The sequence below is a fragment of the Halichoerus grypus genome, chromosome 3, assembly GCF_964656455.1.
Source record: "Halichoerus grypus chromosome 3, mHalGry1.hap1.1, whole genome shotgun sequence".
In the NCBI taxonomy this organism is placed as follows: domain Eukaryota; kingdom Metazoa; phylum Chordata; class Mammalia; order Carnivora; family Phocidae; genus Halichoerus; species Halichoerus grypus.
In genome coordinates, this window is record NC_135714.1 from 124,626,581 (window position 1) to 124,646,299 (window position 19,719).

General features: G+C 39.6%; 1 protein-coding gene and 1 non-coding gene across 9 annotated transcripts in view; one reads left to right on the forward strand and one right to left on the reverse strand.

Moving 5' to 3' along the window:
* The window catches only part of SLC10A7 (solute carrier family 10 member 7), a 256,508-nt gene that overhangs the window by 27,148 nt on the left and 209,641 nt on the right, over positions 1-19,719 (reverse strand). For all 8 annotated transcript variants that reach the window (XM_036077808.2, XM_036077810.2, XM_078069293.1 and 5 more), the window contains 3 exons: positions 12,543-12,708; positions 11,537-11,588; positions 3,836-3,909 (listed from right to left, as the gene is read on the reverse strand). In XM_036077808.2, the coding sequence (XP_035933701.1) occupies positions 3,836-3,909; positions 11,537-11,588; positions 12,543-12,708 (292 nt within the window). The remainder of the gene's footprint in view (positions 1-3,835; positions 3,910-11,536; positions 11,589-12,542; positions 12,709-19,719) is intronic.
* On the forward strand, positions 14,144-14,216 carry TRNAK-CUU (transfer RNA lysine (anticodon CUU)). Its single transcript has one exon. It is a non-coding gene; the product is annotated as a tRNA-Lys (tRNA).

Below are 19,719 nucleotides of genomic sequence, written 5' to 3' on the forward strand. Positions count from 1 at the left end.
GAACTCCAGGGAATGGCATCATGTCAGGCTTTCCAGATGGATTATGTGAAGCCATAGCTCAATGTCATTTTCAATAGGAAGCCTCATAATTAAAGGTCAAATAGTCACTTCATCTGCAATCAATCAATAGAAAAAGTACTAATACGAAGAACTAATCAATCAATGGCAAATGCACTAATAAAAGCAATGAATCAAATTCAGCATCTGTGTAGATGCAAGTACACTGAAGAGATTGAGACAGGGCAAAAGCACGAACAATAAAATAAATTGAAGTGTGTGTACAAGAGAATATTCAGAAGGCTTCTCAAGCAAGAATTTTCATCTTTGGTTCATTAGTTACCTGGGTACCACTTGGCCTACAATGATTTATTCTTGAATACAAATACTGTATATAATAATGAATGGTATTTCATAAGGCTTACTTAATGTATTCTATTGGAGGTGTTACATGCATGCACATGTGTTTATTGTGTATGTATAAAATTGCTAGAAGAAATATTTTGATAGTGATCTCAAAAGGGTTAGATATTTTTTCTAAATGCCAAATAGATATATTATAATCCATTGTATTTCATCTTTGTGTGAGAGGTGAAAGAGAGTAGAACTCTGAGTGATATTATCTGAAATATGTTCCCTGCTTTCTGGAATGTGAATTTTTCACACTTAGTGTGATGTTCTTTCATTTCCATGCAGACAAGAGTTCCCTTAGGATAATTATTGGCCTGTAGCTCAGGCGACTATCATGGCACATCCTCTATACCAGTGATGTCAGGTCACCAGGAGAGGGGAGCATGCTTTGCATTTTGTGAAAATGGATACAGTGAAATTATAGGGCTTGCCAAGGCCATTCTAGTGATGTTGAGCCAAACACCCCTTGCTACAGGTAGAAATAAGGGTGCTGCTGGAACAAGGGCAATCCATGTCATCTCACTGAGATAAGTAGCAAAGAGGTCATATTTATAAAGGCTACCTGGGAGCCTGCAGGAAGGAAGCCAGGTATGATCAAGGCAATGATAGACTAGGCAGGTTGGAAGTAAAATTCCCGAATCTAAGAGCTAAGGAAACTGAAGCCTGGGGATGTCTCAGTGGAAGAGTGAGGACAAGTATTTAGGTCTTGCAATTCTAAGAGTGCTCACGGCTATCATGTTATGAAAATAACTAAGGATTTAGACTCTACGGTTACTTAGATTCCACGCTAGTACCTTATTGGAGGATCTAAGATCTATTTCACGGGAGAACACTGCAAAAACAAAGTACATAAGCAGACAAAAGTCAAGTTAACTCAACTCTTTTTAGCAAAACAGCTACCTCTGACTGGTGTTCAGAGTCCCCGTTTGCCTGAAAATCAGGTTTCAGAAAGTGTCAAGAACAGAATAATATTGCTTTGAGATTAAGAAAAAGAAAAAGACAAAAAAGAAAAAGATCTAATGGGTAGGTATTTTACTTATAGAAAAGGAAAGAATACTGATGGTGCTGCAGTATGCTTCTTGGGTTGAGCAATTTGCTCAACACGGCCAGCTCCAGCACAGAAGAACATCGTAGAGAGACAAAGCAGCCATTTCGGTTTTCCAAAAGCAAACCCCTGGGAGTGTCTGGGATTTAAAAGCGCATTGCATCTTAGGTCACGGGCTCATTTGATCTCTGGCTCTGGACACCTGAGGCACCTGGCAGCTCTTGCCTCTCGACCACCTACCTTTATAAGAGCCCCTTAGCTTTTAGGAGACCTGGAGCACTAGACATTACAGCACAGTAACAGCACAGGGGTGGGGGTGGGGGTGGGGTTAGTGCAAGATGATTTCTTTGAAGTCAAAAATTAAACCACACCTATTACACGAAAATCTAGAGGACAAGGGGTCAGGGGACTGGAACCCTGGAAACAGTAACACAGTCATAACTAATATAGTTACTGATAACCAATAACAACAGCTAGGCGGGCTACAGAATTTAGTCCCTCGCAGTCTACACACAGTGCAATGATTGTATACATTCTGCCGGGTACTGACTACCTATTATGTACAAATACTGTGCTGGGTACTTAACACATTTTTTTTTTTTTTAATTTTTATTTTTTAAAGATTTTATTTATTTATCTGACAGAGAGAGACACAGCGAGAGAGAGAACACAAGCAGGGGGAGTGGGAGAGGGAGAAGCAGGCTTCCTGCTGAACAGAGAGCCCGATGTGGGGCTCCATCCCAGGACCCTGGGATCATGACCTGAGCCGAAGGCAGACGCTTAACAACTGAGCCACCCAGACGCCCCGGTACTTAACACATTTTATCTTTAATGTTAATAAACTTTATAAAGTGAGGATTATGCTACCTCATTTTACAGATGAGAAAGCTAAGTTTCAGGGAGGTTAAGTGATTTGTCCAGAGTCACGAAGTCAGGATTGGAATGTGGCTTCCAAAGCTCTCTCAACTTCGATTTAATGATATTATGAAGACAGCCTAACAGAAATACTGCAAGGTACAGACATTCAATACAGTTAACCCTCGAACAACATGGGTTTGAACCACACGGGTCCACTTATATGTGGATCTTTTTTTCGATAAACACGGTACAAGGCTGTAAATCTATTTTCTCTTCCTTATGATTTTCTTAATAACATTTTCTTTTCTCGAACTGATTTTACTGTAAGAACACAGTATATACATATAACATACAAAATATGTGTTAGTTGACTGTCACCAGTAAGGCCTCTCATCAATAGAAGGCTATTGGTAGCTAAGTTTTTGGGAAGTCAAAAGTTATATATGGATTTTTGACTATGCAGGGGGGTGGTTCCCCTAAGCCCCAACCTGCATTATTCAAGGGTCAACTAAGTGTATGTTGTTTATTCAAATAAGCTGAAGCCCTAGATAGCAAGTGCTCCTTAAAGAGTCTGTCCAATTTCAAAATCATTTTCCAAACTTGGCAAGACTGACAATAGATTCTATCTAAACAAATATGCTTGGGGTTAGTAAAAACATTATGAAATGTCTTTTTTTTTTTAGCTTACAGACTGAACTTCTTTAACATGAATAGACAGAGCAATGTCATGATTTTTCATTCTCTTAAGTGAGTCTCATGCCAAAATGTAAAGAAATTTTTAATGCAAGTTTTTACCACAATATGATGACTACCTCAAGGAGTTTGTGAATGAAGTTCCTGATTACTTAATGACTTTTAATGACTAAAAGCATGGATTCAGATTCCTGGACAGGTTATTGGGATAATGCCACTACAATGGGTAAAGCTTAGTAGAAAACAGCAGTTTTCTTCTTGATCTACTTTAGTCCATTAAATAAATACATATTTCACTTTAGGTGCTAATCAGATTAAGTTAATGATAACTACGTTGTGTTTCTTTATAGAAATAACATTCTGAAATGAACTTTAATGTCAGTATCAGATTAGAGTAACAATATCTCTACCTTGCTCCAAGCTCCCAAAAAATAAGTTAACATTTTCCAGGGGCAACTCTAGAGCCTTCCAAAGCCAAGTTTTTTGCCCATTCCTTTTTAGAAGTTCCCCATCCTTCCCCATCCCTGCCACCCCCTTCCCTGACTTTTAATGTTCACATTCTACATTGAAACCCTTTTATGAGAATCACAAATGTAATTATAAATTAAGCTAAATCCTACACTATTAAATTTAGGCCTTCAAAAATTGGTTCAATCAAATAATGGTATTTAAAAGGAATGACCCATCCTCACCTTGCTTTTGTTCTTTATCTAACGGAGTGGACAATACTCCATTCCATTTAATTTGAAGAGTTGCTTAAATTTCAAAATCATAAGATGTAACTGTCTGAGGATAATATGAAGTTGGTTTTTAACTCTGCGAATCACTTACCCAGTGTGAGGGATTTGTGCGTAGAACAGAAAATGATAGCCACAGTGTCTGCTGGTGTGAAACCCGAATTATTCCTAGGGGCAAAAAGAGTGTTTTACAAAGTTAGCAAATGGAAAGCACTCCAGAACCTGACTCTATATGTATAATTGTGGATATAACAATCAATCCAATTTTTAAGGATCTCTAAAGAAAGTGATCCCACCGCTTTCCTTAGTAACCTCATCCTCACTATAACTTTCATTGGGAGAAAAATCTTCCCTAAATAGATCCACACATCCTGTTTTCTTTGTTATATATTCACTGGAGGGGAGAAGGGCCTCCTCCTCCTCCTCATCCCCGTGTTAAGAGAATATGAAAATTGCCCTTTGGTCGTCTCTCCTCTGAAAAGTCATGTGTGCTCATGCTTCCTAACCAGTCTTACCTCCTGCTCTTTTTGGATAACAACTTCCCAAACAGTTTTTGGTGTCTCACCTCAGTTGAGGATTCTCATGGATATGCATCACTTGAGTATAATAAGATTGCCTTACTGTTCCCACATTTTATTATCATATTTATATTGTGATATCACTTTTCCTTTTAAACACTGAACTACACGGCTGACATATTCCTTGATCCCTTTGTTCATCATGTATATATATACATATTAGGGAGATTGAGAAAGAGAGAAAAAAAGGGGGTGGGAGGGTTATGGCACCAAAGAAAAGGATTATCTCCAGCTTGGTAAGGAATGCGGGATAATGATGGAGCACACAGAGAATCTTCTTGAAGGAAATAACCATTGAGCTGGCTTTAAAGGACAGGTTTAGACGTGGGTGGGTGTGTATTTCAGGTAAGGGGCAGTGAGACTGATATCTGGGGGTGAAGGGGGCAGTTGGCAAAGAGCAGACTCTTCAGGCTGACTAGAGTGCAGGGGCGCTGGTTTATGACCAGGAGTGTGGACTTGACAAGACGGGCTAAGGAGGCTGGGAGGACTAACCACCCAGTGCAGTGTAAGAAAGACTGCTGCTGATGAGGCTGGGCAGGAAGCAGAAAGCTGTCAGGGCCTGAGGAATCACAGTGAGGGCAGGGATGCTGGTATGAGACATGAAGACAGAATTAAAAGAACTTGTCAAATGTTGACCTCTGTGAAATATTCCCTCCCAGCAGCTTAAGAGCACAGGCTTTGGGGGAAGACCCAGCTGAATTTCAATCCAGACCATCCTTTTGCTTATATAGAAAATGGGGATAATACTGCTGATCTCTTAGGGGCCATTGTGAGGATAAATACCATTGTTTGTGAAGAATTTGGCACACTGCAAGTGTTTAACACAAGCTAGCTGATCTTTTTATTGTTACTGTTACTTTGAGAGAGGAGGAAGAATGAAAGAAAAACAAGAAGCTTTGGGCACATAGGATTAAGAGCAGTACTAGGGTGTTAATGAAACTAGGGAAGGGAAGGGGAGGCCCAGTGGGGCCTGGGGAGGAGGCCAAGGAGCGAACAGAATTTGTATTAATGAGAGGGTACCGTTTTTTCAAGAACTCTGGTAAAGAGAAGAAAAAGGTCATGGGAATCTGAACGTGACCATGCAGAGAGAGTGAAGACCCAGTGTAGAAACAACTGATGAAACCAGGTCCTTAGAGAGGTCAGAGAGGCCCAGGCTGTGGGATTAGCCTGAGAGGGCTTATTTTCTAGTCTGTGAACTGGACACAAAAGAAGACAGGGTGAGTGAAAAATATGGAAAATTTTCAGGTAGAGAATGGGAAAGGAGAGGCAATTTATGTCAGAGATTTTACTTTCTTTGTAAAGCATGAGGCACTGCACTCATCCACAGAGCTGGAGGTAATGCTGAGGCCTGGGAACCTAAGAGATTAGGAAAACCTGAAAGAGGCAGAGTGGGGAGTAGGAAATAGTCAATTCACAGTGAATAAACCCCTTCTACAGGAATGAAGGCCCACCTGTGCTTGCGCAGCACGTGGCATCACAAGCTGGCCTAGGTTGAGGCTGTTCTCCAGCCATGCTTGTGGTGTTGGTGACGCTACAAAGGCCTCTGTAGTCTTTTGCTGCCCTTGTTTATAACCCATTGTTGCTGCATCTGGATTATGCAGTTCATTTTTTTTCCACAGGAGTCTGGCAACACACTTCTCCTTTAGTGAACTTTGTTCTGCTTGATACCTTGCTCTTTTCCAGGCTGTAGCACATTTCGTGTGTCAAAATCTCTCTGGCCGAGAAGGCTCTGATTTAATCTGGCCTTGGCTGTCATGGGTCAGAGCAGCACTTACAGTGCGGCTGAGAAGGATATCTGCCAGCCCTGCTTCCTTGTCCCGTTTCAGGTAAGGTGGCTGAAGCTAGGCCTGCGCGGGGAAGTTTCCAGCCCGATCTGAGTTGGAACGGTGCCCTACGGTCTACTGACACAGGGTCCGCCAGTGGGGAGGGAGTATCAGCACATAAAAATGGACCATTAAAGGTTAAAACAATATTCTCCCTAAATACTCCAACTGTAGAGAAACAGACTGCTCCATAACCTGGGCCGTGGGGAAAGCCAATAGAGCAAATGCTCACTGAGGCCTCCGTTCACGAAGAGGAGGATGGTGCTGATGAATCACCACAGCAGGAAACACTAGCATTCTTCTAAGCCCTGTACTCCCGGTATTTCCTTCTTCTTGGAACAGCCTTATAAGCCCGAGGGTACTACTATTGCTTGCTTCTTCCGAAAAGGGAACTTGAAGCACAACAAGGGTAAACAACTTCTCTCAAGTCACACACCGCCAGTAAGTAGGCTGCCCCAAATTGGAGACAAGCCTGCTTTCTGAGAAGGAAATTAAGAAAACGAAAACAAAAACCAAAACACCACCACACGCTTTAGTGGATGTGAGCCGCTACCTTGGTAAGGTAGGTAACCTTCCTTCGGCCATGCTCTGTCAAGCGGTGGCCTAAGGGCAGAAAGTCACGACAACACCCAGAAAAAGGACGCATTCTGTGCATTATATTTAAATGGTAATGACTATAATTATTTTCAGTGATTAATGTCTCTATTGTGTCTGTTCACGCTCTTGAAAGGAATCACATTACTATTTATTTTCTAACTCTACCTTATCTCTTTTTAATATTGATTTTCTTTTTATCCTGTTTTTATAATTCTTTTGATCACTTTGGCTCCCCTTGAGATGTTTATTTCCTTTTCTTCCCAACTGGTCTTTTCATGCTCTTTTACAAAGCTTTCAATCAGTGTTTTCCACATAATATTTATCTTGCCTTTCTCTGCAGTATTCACAAAGGAAAACATGTCAGAAGGTTTTACTAGTAGAATCACAGAATGTGGAGCAGAAAAGGTCCTCTGAGAGAGTCCCATCTAAGCCCACTGTTTTCAGAGGAGGAAACTTCCATGTGAAATACTTTCTTTTGTTAACCTCTGTACCTGTGTTTTGTCTTTACTTAATTTTAGGAGAAGCCCTCATCTGTCATTAGCCGTGTGCCGTTAAACAAGTTACCCAGAGCTCTGTGGCTTAGTTGCCTCATGTCTGAAATGGTAAGACTTACCATTAATACTAATACCTGCCTTTTTCCCTTCCCTCCCTCACTCCCTCCCACACCTCCTTCCCTCCAGGGGCTACAATGAGCAGCGGATTGAGACAACCGATTAAAAATGTACTGAGACAGGGATGAAAACACCTATACAATTATTCAAAATTTGTTTTCTTCTTTTTTTCTTTCTCAATAGTTTCTTTTGTCACTCCAGTGATACTCTGGGTTTCTATTACTCTAGTTATCAGCTTTCCAAACTGTCTTTTATGTATTTTTTAAAGGCTCACAATTACTGCTTTCTTTTTCTTAACCTTTTCAACACTTTAACTCTGACAGCTTCCCCAGGCTGCAGACTGTGGACAGGGTACTCTGGACAGCTGACTCTTGGTTTGATGAATCAGCTCGTCTCCTAGCATCTGTGACAGTGTAACATCAAAGAGAATGTACTACGAAGCTAGAAATGCTAATTTCCTCTCTTCCATCATTAGTTTGTGCAATAATATAGATAAACTGTTTTGGTATAATAAATATTTGACAGTTGCTAACATTTATTGAGCACTTAGTATACGCTAGGGTTGTGATGAGGACTTTCTGTGCATACTATTCATTTCACCAAATGACTCTATGAGGTAGGTCCTACTACTATCTCCATTTTATAAATGAGGAATGATAAAAGTCACAAAGTTATTAAGTAGGATTGAAACTCATGTCTGTCTGACTCTAGAATTGGAATTTTTAACCCTGACATTATTCTGTCAACACATAAGAACACAGAGTAGTAACGCTAAAATGTATTTTAAATACTCAAAGTAGTAGTTCACATGCCAGACACTAGAAAGCTAACACATCAGGTCAGTAAATCTAAGAAATGTTAACCAGGTAAGAGGAGTGTTGTAGGAAAGTTGAATTTTCTCAGCTTGTCTCTCCTGGTTTATGCTAAACTTCCATCATCAGGGTCAGTGGCATACTGTACAAAAAAAGGAAGACTGATTTCCACGCTGAGGTTTTTGTCTCTTGACATCTGGACGGGTTTTAGATTTAATGAATCGGTAAGAAAAAGATGAAAAACAAACCATAGGCCAATTTCACTAATTTTAAGTAGAAAGAAACAAAAAATAGGAAGAGAAAATGAAACTCAGCAGAGTGTAAACCAATGGGTCCTAGTTCACACTCTTGGTGTCTTTGACTAATTTGTTTGTGTGAGTGAACTTGAAGAATCCAGTTAAATACTCTCTACAGATTCCCTAACCAAAACAAGCACTTAGGAATTTTAAAAGTAATTGAAGTAGTTCAGTGCAGTGGAAAAAGTGTGGGCAAATGTCAAATGGAAATGGATTTCAATTCCACATGCACTCTTTGCCATCTGTTACTAAACTACTAAAATCTGATTTTAGGCAAGCTATTAAACGAAACTACTCTAAGCACAGGTCCTCATCAGCCAAACAGCAACAAAGAGGTATCGTACCATAGTCTTTGCTGTCAGACTTTCATGAAAGAACATACATGTAGTCCCTAGCACAGCGCCTGCCACCGAGCCTGGCTCCGTAAACGTGTCTTTTATTGCTCCAATAAAATCCTTAGTTAGGCACAAATGAGGTCTCTCATAGTTAAAAAAGACAAAACAAACAAAACAAACAACCATCTTCTGAATTTTGTTCAATTGAAAAATCCCTGATTTTTTTTTTTTTTTAATAAAGATTTTATTTATTTATTTAACAGAGAGAGAGATAGCTAGAGCAGGAACACAAGCAGGGGGAGTGGGAGAGGGAGAAGCAGGCTTCCCGCCGAGCAGGGAGCCCGATGTGGGACTCGATCCCAGGACCCCGGGATCATGACCTGAGCCGAAGGCAGACGCTTAACGACTGAGCCACCCAGGCGCCCCGAAAAATCCTTGATTTTTAATGGAACATTTTGGGGAGGGGCATGATTATAGCCACTCCTTATTCTGCTGTTTATCAAAGAATGTGCATGTCTGACCGTCGGTTGATCAAGTTCAAAATGCAAGAGAACTTCGTTGAATAAAAGGGTCTTAAGATCTCAAGGCCTTCTGCAAATCCAGTCTACTCCACACTGAAAATTCTCACTTTTAATTCAACCAGTTGTGACAGCATCCCGGCCCCAGCCCTCCTTCAGCCATTCCAGCAGCGGCCATTCTGTGCTTTTCAGCACGTTTTTAGTCACTGACCGGACATCTGCATCCTACCCAGTCTGACAGGATAGGAGGAGTGGCTCTGATATGACTTCTGCCCCAAGGACCAGCACACAAACAGCCGGTGAAAGGCAAACATCTTTTCTAGGGTGACATAACAAACCGTTTACAAAAAGAACTTTAAAATAGCTCCGACTCCTACACTACCCATTTAAGTCACGTTTTCTCGGTGTCTTAATGGCTCCAGGCTTCCCTCTTACTTTATAAATCACAACCACAAGCCAGGGAAAATGGTTCAGATTACACCAATCAATAAATTTCTATTGACTGCTGACAATCAGCCTCATGCTATGCCAAGTGCTGTAAGGGCCAAGTGCTGAACACGAGGCCTGAACAACTCGGCCACTGTTTCGATCTCAAAAACAACCCGGGCCGGGCCGTCTGCGTGGCGCAGTCGGTTAAGCGTCCAACCCCTGGTTTTAGCGCAGGTCATGATCTCGAGGTCCTGAGATCCAGCCCTGCGTCAGGTTCTGTGCTAAGCGTGGATCCTGCTTCAGATTCTCTGTCTACCTGTCCCTCCCCACCGCTCGCGTGTGCATGTGCACGCTCTCTCTCCAAACAAAAACAAAAACTAAAACAAAAACCCTGGGCCTTTTCCCTTGTGGCAACTCACTGCCATCACCTGGCAATCTGGCCTAAGCCTGCCTTTCTAGTTACTGTTATTATTTTTTAATCTTTTTCTGCTCCTATTGTCCCACTGTGTGTGTGTGTGTGTGTGTGTGTGTGTGTGTGTGTCCCACACTTGCATTATTGGGTTTTTTCCCCACCAAGAAGCTCCTCTCTGCATCTCGGTTTGCTGGTCTGCTGAAATAATTAGCCATTCTTTATAACTCATGTCAAATCCCATCTCTTCCACGAAGCCTCGCTCTACCACTCTCTCTGGAAGTGCTTTTTTCTTTGAATTGACTACAGGTTGGCTCACTGTCCACTGAGAGGACACTTAGTTATCAGACATATATCTAGTCTACAAACTCATGCAAGGTCAGAATCATCTCTTCTTTGTAGTCCTCACTGTGGTAACTTCCTCATACTGAAGGCTTAAGTAATACCGGTTGAATGTACAATACTGGTGGAAGAAGCTGCATTAGAGGTGAGCCTTTAAGAACAGGAAAGATGAACTAGGGCACAGAGACCAATTTAATGAGGATAGCCTAAGCAAGGGACAGAAATGAGAATGCATGAGGTTCCTCCAGGGAACGGCAAAGATTTTCCCCTCAATCTAAAGCTTAGACAGCATGAATGCTGTGGTTCACTTAGCCCCCCAAAATGAACTTCATTCTACAGGAACCCTTGAAGATCTCTGATAAGAGCTATTAGGAATCTATTGTGATAAGAGACTATTATGAGAACTTTGAGTTATTGGAAGTAGTATGAAATGCATAAGAAAAATTCATTTTAGAAATGAAGATACTTGTAAGATATCCACTGCAACAGTCCAGGGAGAAAAGAGGCAACAAGAGCCTGAATTAGGGAAGTGGCTTTGGGAGCACAAAAAATACTACAGAGGCAGGACCAAGACATTTTAAAAATAATGATGCCAGTCTGAGTAACCATGTGGATGGTGATTCCATTAACAATAAAGAAATGAGAGAGAAAGAGGAAGTATTGGGGAAAAATTTTAATTCCATCTTGAGACTGAGGTCTTCTTAAGACAGGTGAAGATATCTAAATAGTTAGTGATAAATAGTGCTGGAACTCAGGAAAAACATTGGAATGGAAGGTCTAGGCTTGAAAATCATCAGCAGAAAGCTGCCAGCTCGAGCCAGCAGAATGGAGGAGGAGGCCACCTAAGCACATGATGCGAGCAGATGACACAAGGGCCACGGACAAACCCTTTGGGAATGTCTACAACCTGAGGGTGGCAGGAGCAAGATGGAATGGTCAGGAGACCGGAGAAACACTAGAATAGCATAGTGGCATAGAAGCCAAGTACATAGCACGATTCGTCATTTAGAAAACTAACAACCATAAGAGCTACCGTACCACTTACCTTGTTGAAAAGAGGAAGGTTAAAAGCATAAAACTCAGCTGAATAGAAAATACTGAAAGAAAAAAGATTGAATCTAAATTAGGGGTATAAAAATATCTGTAGCGTAGTTACTGGTATGCTTAGTTTTATCTTCAACTTCTGGGATAGCAAGTAGGAAAACAGACACACATTGTTAAACCAATAGAATCACTGAAGTTAGTGGGACTCAACTTGTTCTTATGGAAGATATCCCCAGGCATCTGGTATGATGTCTACTACTCTGCAAATCTAAAACCCTCCTTGATTTGAGACTTGGTTATTTAATTTGTTCAATTTAGAAAGAGCTGGTTTATGCTATGGGTATTCACAGCAAATAGCATGACTGCAGTAGGCATCTAATACATATTTTGGAATAAGTCATGTTGATTTTAATAACAAAAGGTTCTTAGGCATTATAATTACAAAGTTGTCTTTGGTATTACAGGATAAACAGAACAAAAGGCTGATACTTGATCCTTGCAGTTTACTTGCATTTCATAGTTTGCCACTTCTTAAAATGAAATGGTACTACCTTGGGTGTATTTTAAAAGAAAAGATGATGTAAATATCCACATTTTAACTAACTCAGCCAATTATTAAACTTTGAAAATGACAGTATTTAGTAAATAAATCCTACTTTTAACTCACAATAAAGGGTAAGATTAGCTCAAAGTTATAGTAAAATAAATTGGCAAAAAAGTGCTCAATCTAACATTTGAATGTGACAGATCCCATGGCTTCTTTCATCTGGCATCAACTATTATAAATCAAACATAAAAAACAAAGGACATTAAATCATAAATACATAACTGATGTCTTCTTAAAGAACAGACACACATGATAAAGTCACTGAGCACATGTAAGATGAAGCTCAGTATTCTTTTCTAATCAAATTAACATTCAAAATGAACTTAGGGGACACAAATTGCTACGCTTTGCTCCTGAGGAGACTGAGGGGAGAGCAAGAATGTTCCCTCTTCCAACTTACTTATGAACAGTATGAGAATAAGGCTGAATTTATCCAGGTCAATATTTGGGTTAGAGAACGTGTCGCAGAAGGTGGTGTAGATGATCATGAGGAGCACGCTGCTGCTGATAGCACCAAAAGGCGGTTTCTTTCTTTCAAGCCAATCCTTGATATATCTTCGGACAATCTGAAATACAGAGATCAACAGGTTGCCTCTTTTCGAAGATGTAGAGAGTTGAGTTGGGCATCGCAAAGTGATTCTGACAGCAGAAAGACATAAAGGAAAGAGAATAATTTGGATGAAGGCCACAGTGGATTTCAAAGCTTCCCTGCCACACCACTCTTCTTCTGGGGGATTTAACATTTGTAGTTAACTTCCACTGGTGTCCATAATGAGAGTATATTTTCAACTGCATTCAAATCCATCCTTAATCATGCCAAATGCTCTTTGCTAGCTGTCACTGAGATGTGCCCATTAAGCCTCCCCAAAGTTTATCTCCTCTGCTGATCCTAATGGATGTGTGTAATTATCACAGTCCCCTTTGCCTCAATAGACAATTCCAAGTGCAACTTTGGGAATCTTAAAAATCTGACATCTTCAAGAATTTCAAGACAGTAGATAATCAAAAGTGATCCATGGAACATATTAATATTTAAAATGCAAGCAAAGCACCAGAAGTTTTTAATTAAATTATAACTCATGCTTGAAAAGCAAAAGTGCATGTGTTGTGGGAGTTTAAATAATTCAAACTCTGAATATCTAGAGTTTTTGTGAATCCAAAGACAAATGCCATTTGCATGCTTTTAGAATTCCAGAATTAACACTTAAAAATGAATAAACCTGTCCTAACTCTCCTACAAAAGGATGAGTGAATAAAGTTACACAGCAATCCTCTCTTCTTTAAAAATCAAATCAGATATTTAAAATCAGGACAGGTTGATTTTGGTGATAACTTTTGCTTGGATATAAAAGTAAACCACTCTACTTAAAACCTTACACTTTTGAGAGAAGCCGAACAAACCCTGTAATAAGGACTATGGTTGAGACATATTAAGTTTCGAGTCACTCATTATCCTGCATAATTGAACATGAGATTTCACAACAGGCTGAATTACCATGACCCATTAGCAATAATGAGGTCAGGGAACTTCTGACAAGGCTGATGGGGTTCTGTCATCTTCTACTCTGTGGCTAAAAAGGTTTAATTCGCAATGGAGCATACCTTCACAGATACTCAAGAACAAAGTAAACTACTCTCAAGAGAACCTTTGAACAAATGGCTATTAGATCAACTTCATCCATTCTCAAGGACTCAGTAAGTGAAACTCTAGTATTACTAAAGGAAATACTGGCAGAAAGCTGACAAGTTGGTACAAAGTACAGGAATAACACCTTGAAGGCTGGGTGGGCTGGGAATGAAAGAGAAACAGTGTTTTTTATATATGTAGACAAACAGTGGTTAAATATTAAAAAAAAAAAAAAAAGACCTTGTAATTAAAATTACAGCTGGATTTATAAAAAAAACTTATGCTTTTTCTTTTTGTAGATGTGATCCCAAATCATAGTAATTTATTTTATGCATTTCTTTCTTTAAGGTTAAAATGAACTAAGGGATAGGGACGCCTGGCTGGCTCAGTCGGTAGAGCATGGGACTCTTGATCTCAGGGTTATGGGTTCAAGCCCCACACTGGGCACAGAGATTACTTAAGAAAACTGTAGTAAGGCAGAGAAAAGTAAGAGCAGTTCTGCCACACAATGTTATTGGGCTGATGCATTAGAACACAAATTTTGGATAATAGTGCTTGCGGTACCCAGATGGCCCCATGTTCAGGTATGTCCCCGTGGGAGTAATTGCTTACTAAAAGGCTATAGAGAGACTTCATTTAAGAGGTTATTTCATAATCTATTATGTTTGGTAGCATAAAACTAGTAGTTGCCCAAATTTAAGACAACTCAACTCCTTAAGGAAATAAAATAAATGGAAGTTACACAGAGTTATTGAAATTGATGCTGTCCTCCAATCGTGTTTTAATATACAATGATTAAAGACACAAAAGTCCTCTCTCTGCAAATAGTTTATAGAATGTATGATACCAATTCCCAAAGTAGAAGTGTCGTCTTCTACCACCAGTGACCCCACTGACAAAATAAACAGATAAATATGAATGAGGTATAACTGAAAGTCAAAGCCATTTTAAAAACCAAGACAAATCTCTAATCATCAATCTACTTTATAAGCTGCAATTTGACTTAGTTGACCTAATTACCTCTTTGTTCAGTACGAAGTACTCAGAGTCTCAGAGTATAGAAGGACTCTTTCAATATGGCAGGAAACATGGACTCCTAAGTCCTGCATCCTCTTAGCCAAAATGTCTTTCTTCTAAACACATCAATGTGTTAATGCTGGATACTTAATCTTGATAAAGAAAACAACTAGAAAGTTGGAAATTGGACAGACCCACAAGCGAAGCAATAACCCTAGGGGAAAACAGATCGTCTTTCACTGTTTTTAGTCTTGTAGTGATATTTGTCTGTGTTTTCTAAGCAAACCATTTTATAGCTTTGCCAGGCCCCATAGAGCTTTTCTATCTGCTTCTAAAATTAAATTCACAAAGCAGCTGCTTTTGCAACAGTGTAGCAAGAAAAGTGTTAAAATCTTTCATAAACTACTGGGTGAAGTCACATTGATATGCTTTAAAGATACGCTGTGGATATAAACATCAGGAAACCTCATCTTCTCTTCATTCAGCCACTAACACTTCAATACAATCATCCTCCATTTGTCAAGAATCTATGTCATTTTAAAATTCTGCAAATTTCTTTGCCTTGTAGAAACATTTAATAACCTTATAGGAAACAAGCCTTTGCTAGAGATAGCAACCCAACCTGATATAGATGCCTCAGAATTCCCTCTTCGGGGGTGGGGGGGGACAGTCAAGATGAGGTGGGAAAAAGCATCTTGATAAGGTGGCCAGCTGTAGCTTTCTTCAGGATCTATACTAATTCATTTGCACTCATAGCTCACAGAAAGTTAGGCATTCAACATTAGATGACAAATCCTCGTTGACTTGCTGTTCCCCATGGAGTGGGAAGGAAAAACATCTTCCTCAGGAAGCTCTTTATTGTCTCACTTTCTTCATTTTGATTTTCTCTATTTTAAATTAAACACCGGGAGAGCTTAGAAGGGAAACTTAAGACTTGAATCCCAGTACTTTTAATAAGCTGAGCCACATATCAATTACTGTATGACCTCCACGCTGGAAACCTGAGAAAATATGTCTTAGGTGAGGAATGTTTATATACTGAGATAACTGAGAAATGTAATATCCATCATTTTAGTTTTCTCCAATTTTTTTCTGGGGCATTTTCTTGCTTTTTTTCCTTCTACTCTGTCTTTATATTTATAAATTGATTTTTGAGTGGGGATATGTGATGGATAATTTTTCATATTAAGTCTGAATTTTAAAGATTTATTTTTCTTCAAGGTGACTTCAGATTGTTTCTTCAAGTTTTATCCTCTATTCCACTGAATCCATATATTTTCATAAAGTGTTTGCTTTTTCTTTAATAGTCTGTTGAAATGTATAGCCAGGGATACAAAATCAAATCCAAAGTATATAACACTTTTCTTTAAAAATATTTTTATTAAATATTGAGTAGATTCAAAATAATATCCAAAAAGTATAAACAGTAAAAATACATGGGATACAGTAAACACCCATCATCTACTAAAGTATTACTTAAATTGTCTGCAGATATTATCCTGCTCAGTTTACAGTTTAAAACAAAGGCACAGAGAGCCCAAACAACTGGCATAAAATGTTAAAAAGTCATTGAGGAGGGGTGGGGGTATGAGCAAGGAATATGACCTCTACCTTCTGAGGCAACAGAGCATCATGGTTAAAGGTATGGACTTTGGAGCTTCTTTCTTTGTAATCTTGGGCAAATCCTTAACTTTCCTGTGCCTCATCTGTAAAATGGATCCAGTAGTAGTCATAGGAAGATTAAGTTATTAAATAAATATAAAATGCTTTAGAACCAGGGCCTGTACATGGTGAATAATGGCTATTCTTATTTCCAAGTCCTGATTTGGTGATGTTTCTATCACACACTGTTTACCAGGATATCCCACTGCATGATGCAACAGTGCCTTTTCTCTCAGAGCACTTAAAGTGAAGCAATGAAAACAGTTCATATCGAATATAATTTTATAAATGCAAAATCTTGCTAGCATTAATAACATTATCTTCAGCTTCAGCTTAAGACTGTTTAATATGAAAAGCCAACCTCAAAAATTTACAGAAAAAAGGTAGGGCTTAGCACGCTGTTTTTAAAAAATGTTTTTCAAAGGTGGTAGAAGTTCTAGTTTGTTAACATTTATTCTTAAATCTCTCAATATAATGAGTGAAATAAGTAATTATCACAAGGATTTAGATGTATCGAAGGGTTTATCAGGAAAAAAAGAAATATTACAATAACACGTGTTTTGTTTCTTTCTAGAACTGGCAGATGATGCAATCTCTCAACCATCTATGGAAAGACTTACTTCACACCATCACAGCATCTTTGAGCTAGAAGATATGAGACTCATTGTTCTACAAATGAGGCAAGTGAGGGCTAGAAGTTGTGTGTATAGTCAGGCAGGGGCAGAAATCAAACTAGACCCTACATCACATTGCAGCCAGTCAATAATGAGTCCAACCAGAAAGAAGAAAACACAGAAAAATAAAATAAAATGAACTCTCAGAAACATAAGTAAAAAATTAAATAATGAAGCTTTATTATGACTAGAAGATTAAGGAAAATATTTTCAACTCTTCCTTCCTGGTCTTTTTCTTCTCCTTCTAGTTCCCATTGTTTATTTAAAAGGTAATGATAAAATCCCCTTTTAAAAGATATACACACAAATCTAGAGAAATATTTATTTTCATAATGTGCCACCTCTAGTTACAATCGAAAGATGAGACTACCTTGCCTGGGCTCCTTCCCCTGAAGTAGTACATATGAGTACTTCTAACAAGGTCCTCAGAGATCACATAACACAGTTTAGGTAAGTCAACTGATTACATACGAATACAGAGAGAAAAGAGCAGAGAAGGTCCCTGGTATCATAGAGCTTATATTCTCGTTTAAGAAGATAAATAGAAAGGAAAAACAACAAACAAATCAACAAGAGGAAGATCACGACCCTGAGTAGAGGTTTAAACTGGATGATATGACACTGACTATTGGGCAGCCACTGGAGGAGGGGTAAGGAAGGTCTTTCGGAGAAGGTGAAAGGTGAGGTGTTCCAAGCAGAAGGAACAGCTGGTACAAAGTTTTTAAGGCAGGATCAAAGCTGGCATGTTTGCGAAACAGAAGCAAAGTCAGGGAGACCCAAGTGCAATGGGCAAGTGGGAGAGTATTAGGGTAAGTAAAAGAGACCTGAAAATACAAGACAGGGTGAAATAATCTTCTAAGGAAGTACAGTAGGATTTCTAGGAAGTGTTAAGTGACATTTTAAATTTGGGGTCATAAATTTGAAACAAGATGAGACCAATTATGTGTTTCTCTCTAGTAAAGCTGGAGATCTAGGTAAAATAGCTACTGGGGGCTCCATGAGGGTAAATTTGAAGTTTTCTTCAGCCAATCTTTTTATACAGCTCACACCCTTTTTTTTTTTTTTTATTTGACAGAGAGAGAGACACAGCGAGAGAGGGAACACAAGCAGGGGGAGTGGGAGAGGGAGAAGCAGGCTCCCCGCCGAGCAGGGAGCCCGATGCGGGGCTCGATCCCAGGACCCTGGGACCATGACCTGAGCTGAAGGCAGACGCCTAATGACTGAGCCACCCAGGCGCGCCTCACACCCTACTTTTGAGTAAACTACTAAATATACTAATCGTCTCTGCTTCTCAGAAGATCCCAGATCAATTATAATCGCTCCTGATGAGTATTATGAATCAAGTACCATGCGAGAACTGGCATTTAGTCTAGAACAGGGGAGTCAGAGCAGGTCGACTGCACACCAGAGGGCATCTTTGTACTGAGTCTTAAGGAATGAGTAGGAGTTTGCTGGCAGGAAAGGCGCAAACCTCAAGCTGAAAGGCAGGGGGCAGTGAAGGGGTGTGGCCAGGTGAGGGAGTGGTGCGCATGAGGCCCGGCACAGGAGGTGCCATTAGGAAGGGGATGGTGGGAGGTGACACTGAAGCAGCAGGGTGGGGCTAGACTGTGAAGGGCTTTGTGGGCCACACAAGGAATGGGCGGGGGGGGGGGGGGGGCATTTTTAAGGAGAAGAACAACATTTGATTTTTCTTAGGGCTTTCCTGGAGGCAATGAAGACATTGGCTAGGAATGAGAAGAGGCTCACAGCAGAGAGATCGGAAGTACAGTAATTTAGACGAGAGATGACTAAGTTGTGGCATCCTCTATGGCGGTGTGGATGAGGTCACAGATGCCAGGCGTGAAGGACTTCTGCGGCAGAAACGGAGGCATTTAGTGATCGCCTGGATGTAAGGGAGTGAGGATGTACAGAAAAAGAGGAGGCAGGTGGTTTCTAAAGGTGGAGACACAGGGCTGTGATTATTAATTCCTAAGACTAGAATACAGGAGGTGGGCAGGTAGATGCAAATACGTTTTTCTCTTTGAAAAAAGCCATTAAAGGACTTTGGTACTGGAAGACTTTTTTAAAACCACCTATATTACTTTTTGACTACCTTTACTATTTTATAATTTACCGTAATACTTTACTACTGGGCGAGCAATGATGAGCAATCTAACAATTCATTATTCTCTCTGGATACATATTCTTAATTACATAAATTATGTAACTATATATGTAACTAAGTGTACATATAACTATATATAAAAATATGTATATATATCATTGAATAGTTTAGATAAAGGTATTTTTTTTTGTCCATTATGTTTGAAGCCAAACATTTATTATCAACAGAGATATTTCCAAGATACACTAAGAAAAGAATGTGTGAGCCTTCAGTTATATGGAATTATTGTCAGAACCAAGAAAATAAGTATGGGTTTAAACTAATAGTAACCACAGCTTAAACTGTCTAGAGCTGAGAAAGGCAGGTAGGTTCTGTTATGCCTCTGTAAGACAGCATTTCCCTTACTGATCATAGAACTCACCCATTCATTCCCTCACTCACCCATTCCATACGTTATTTATTGGGTGCCGATCATCTGGGTATGTAATGGTAA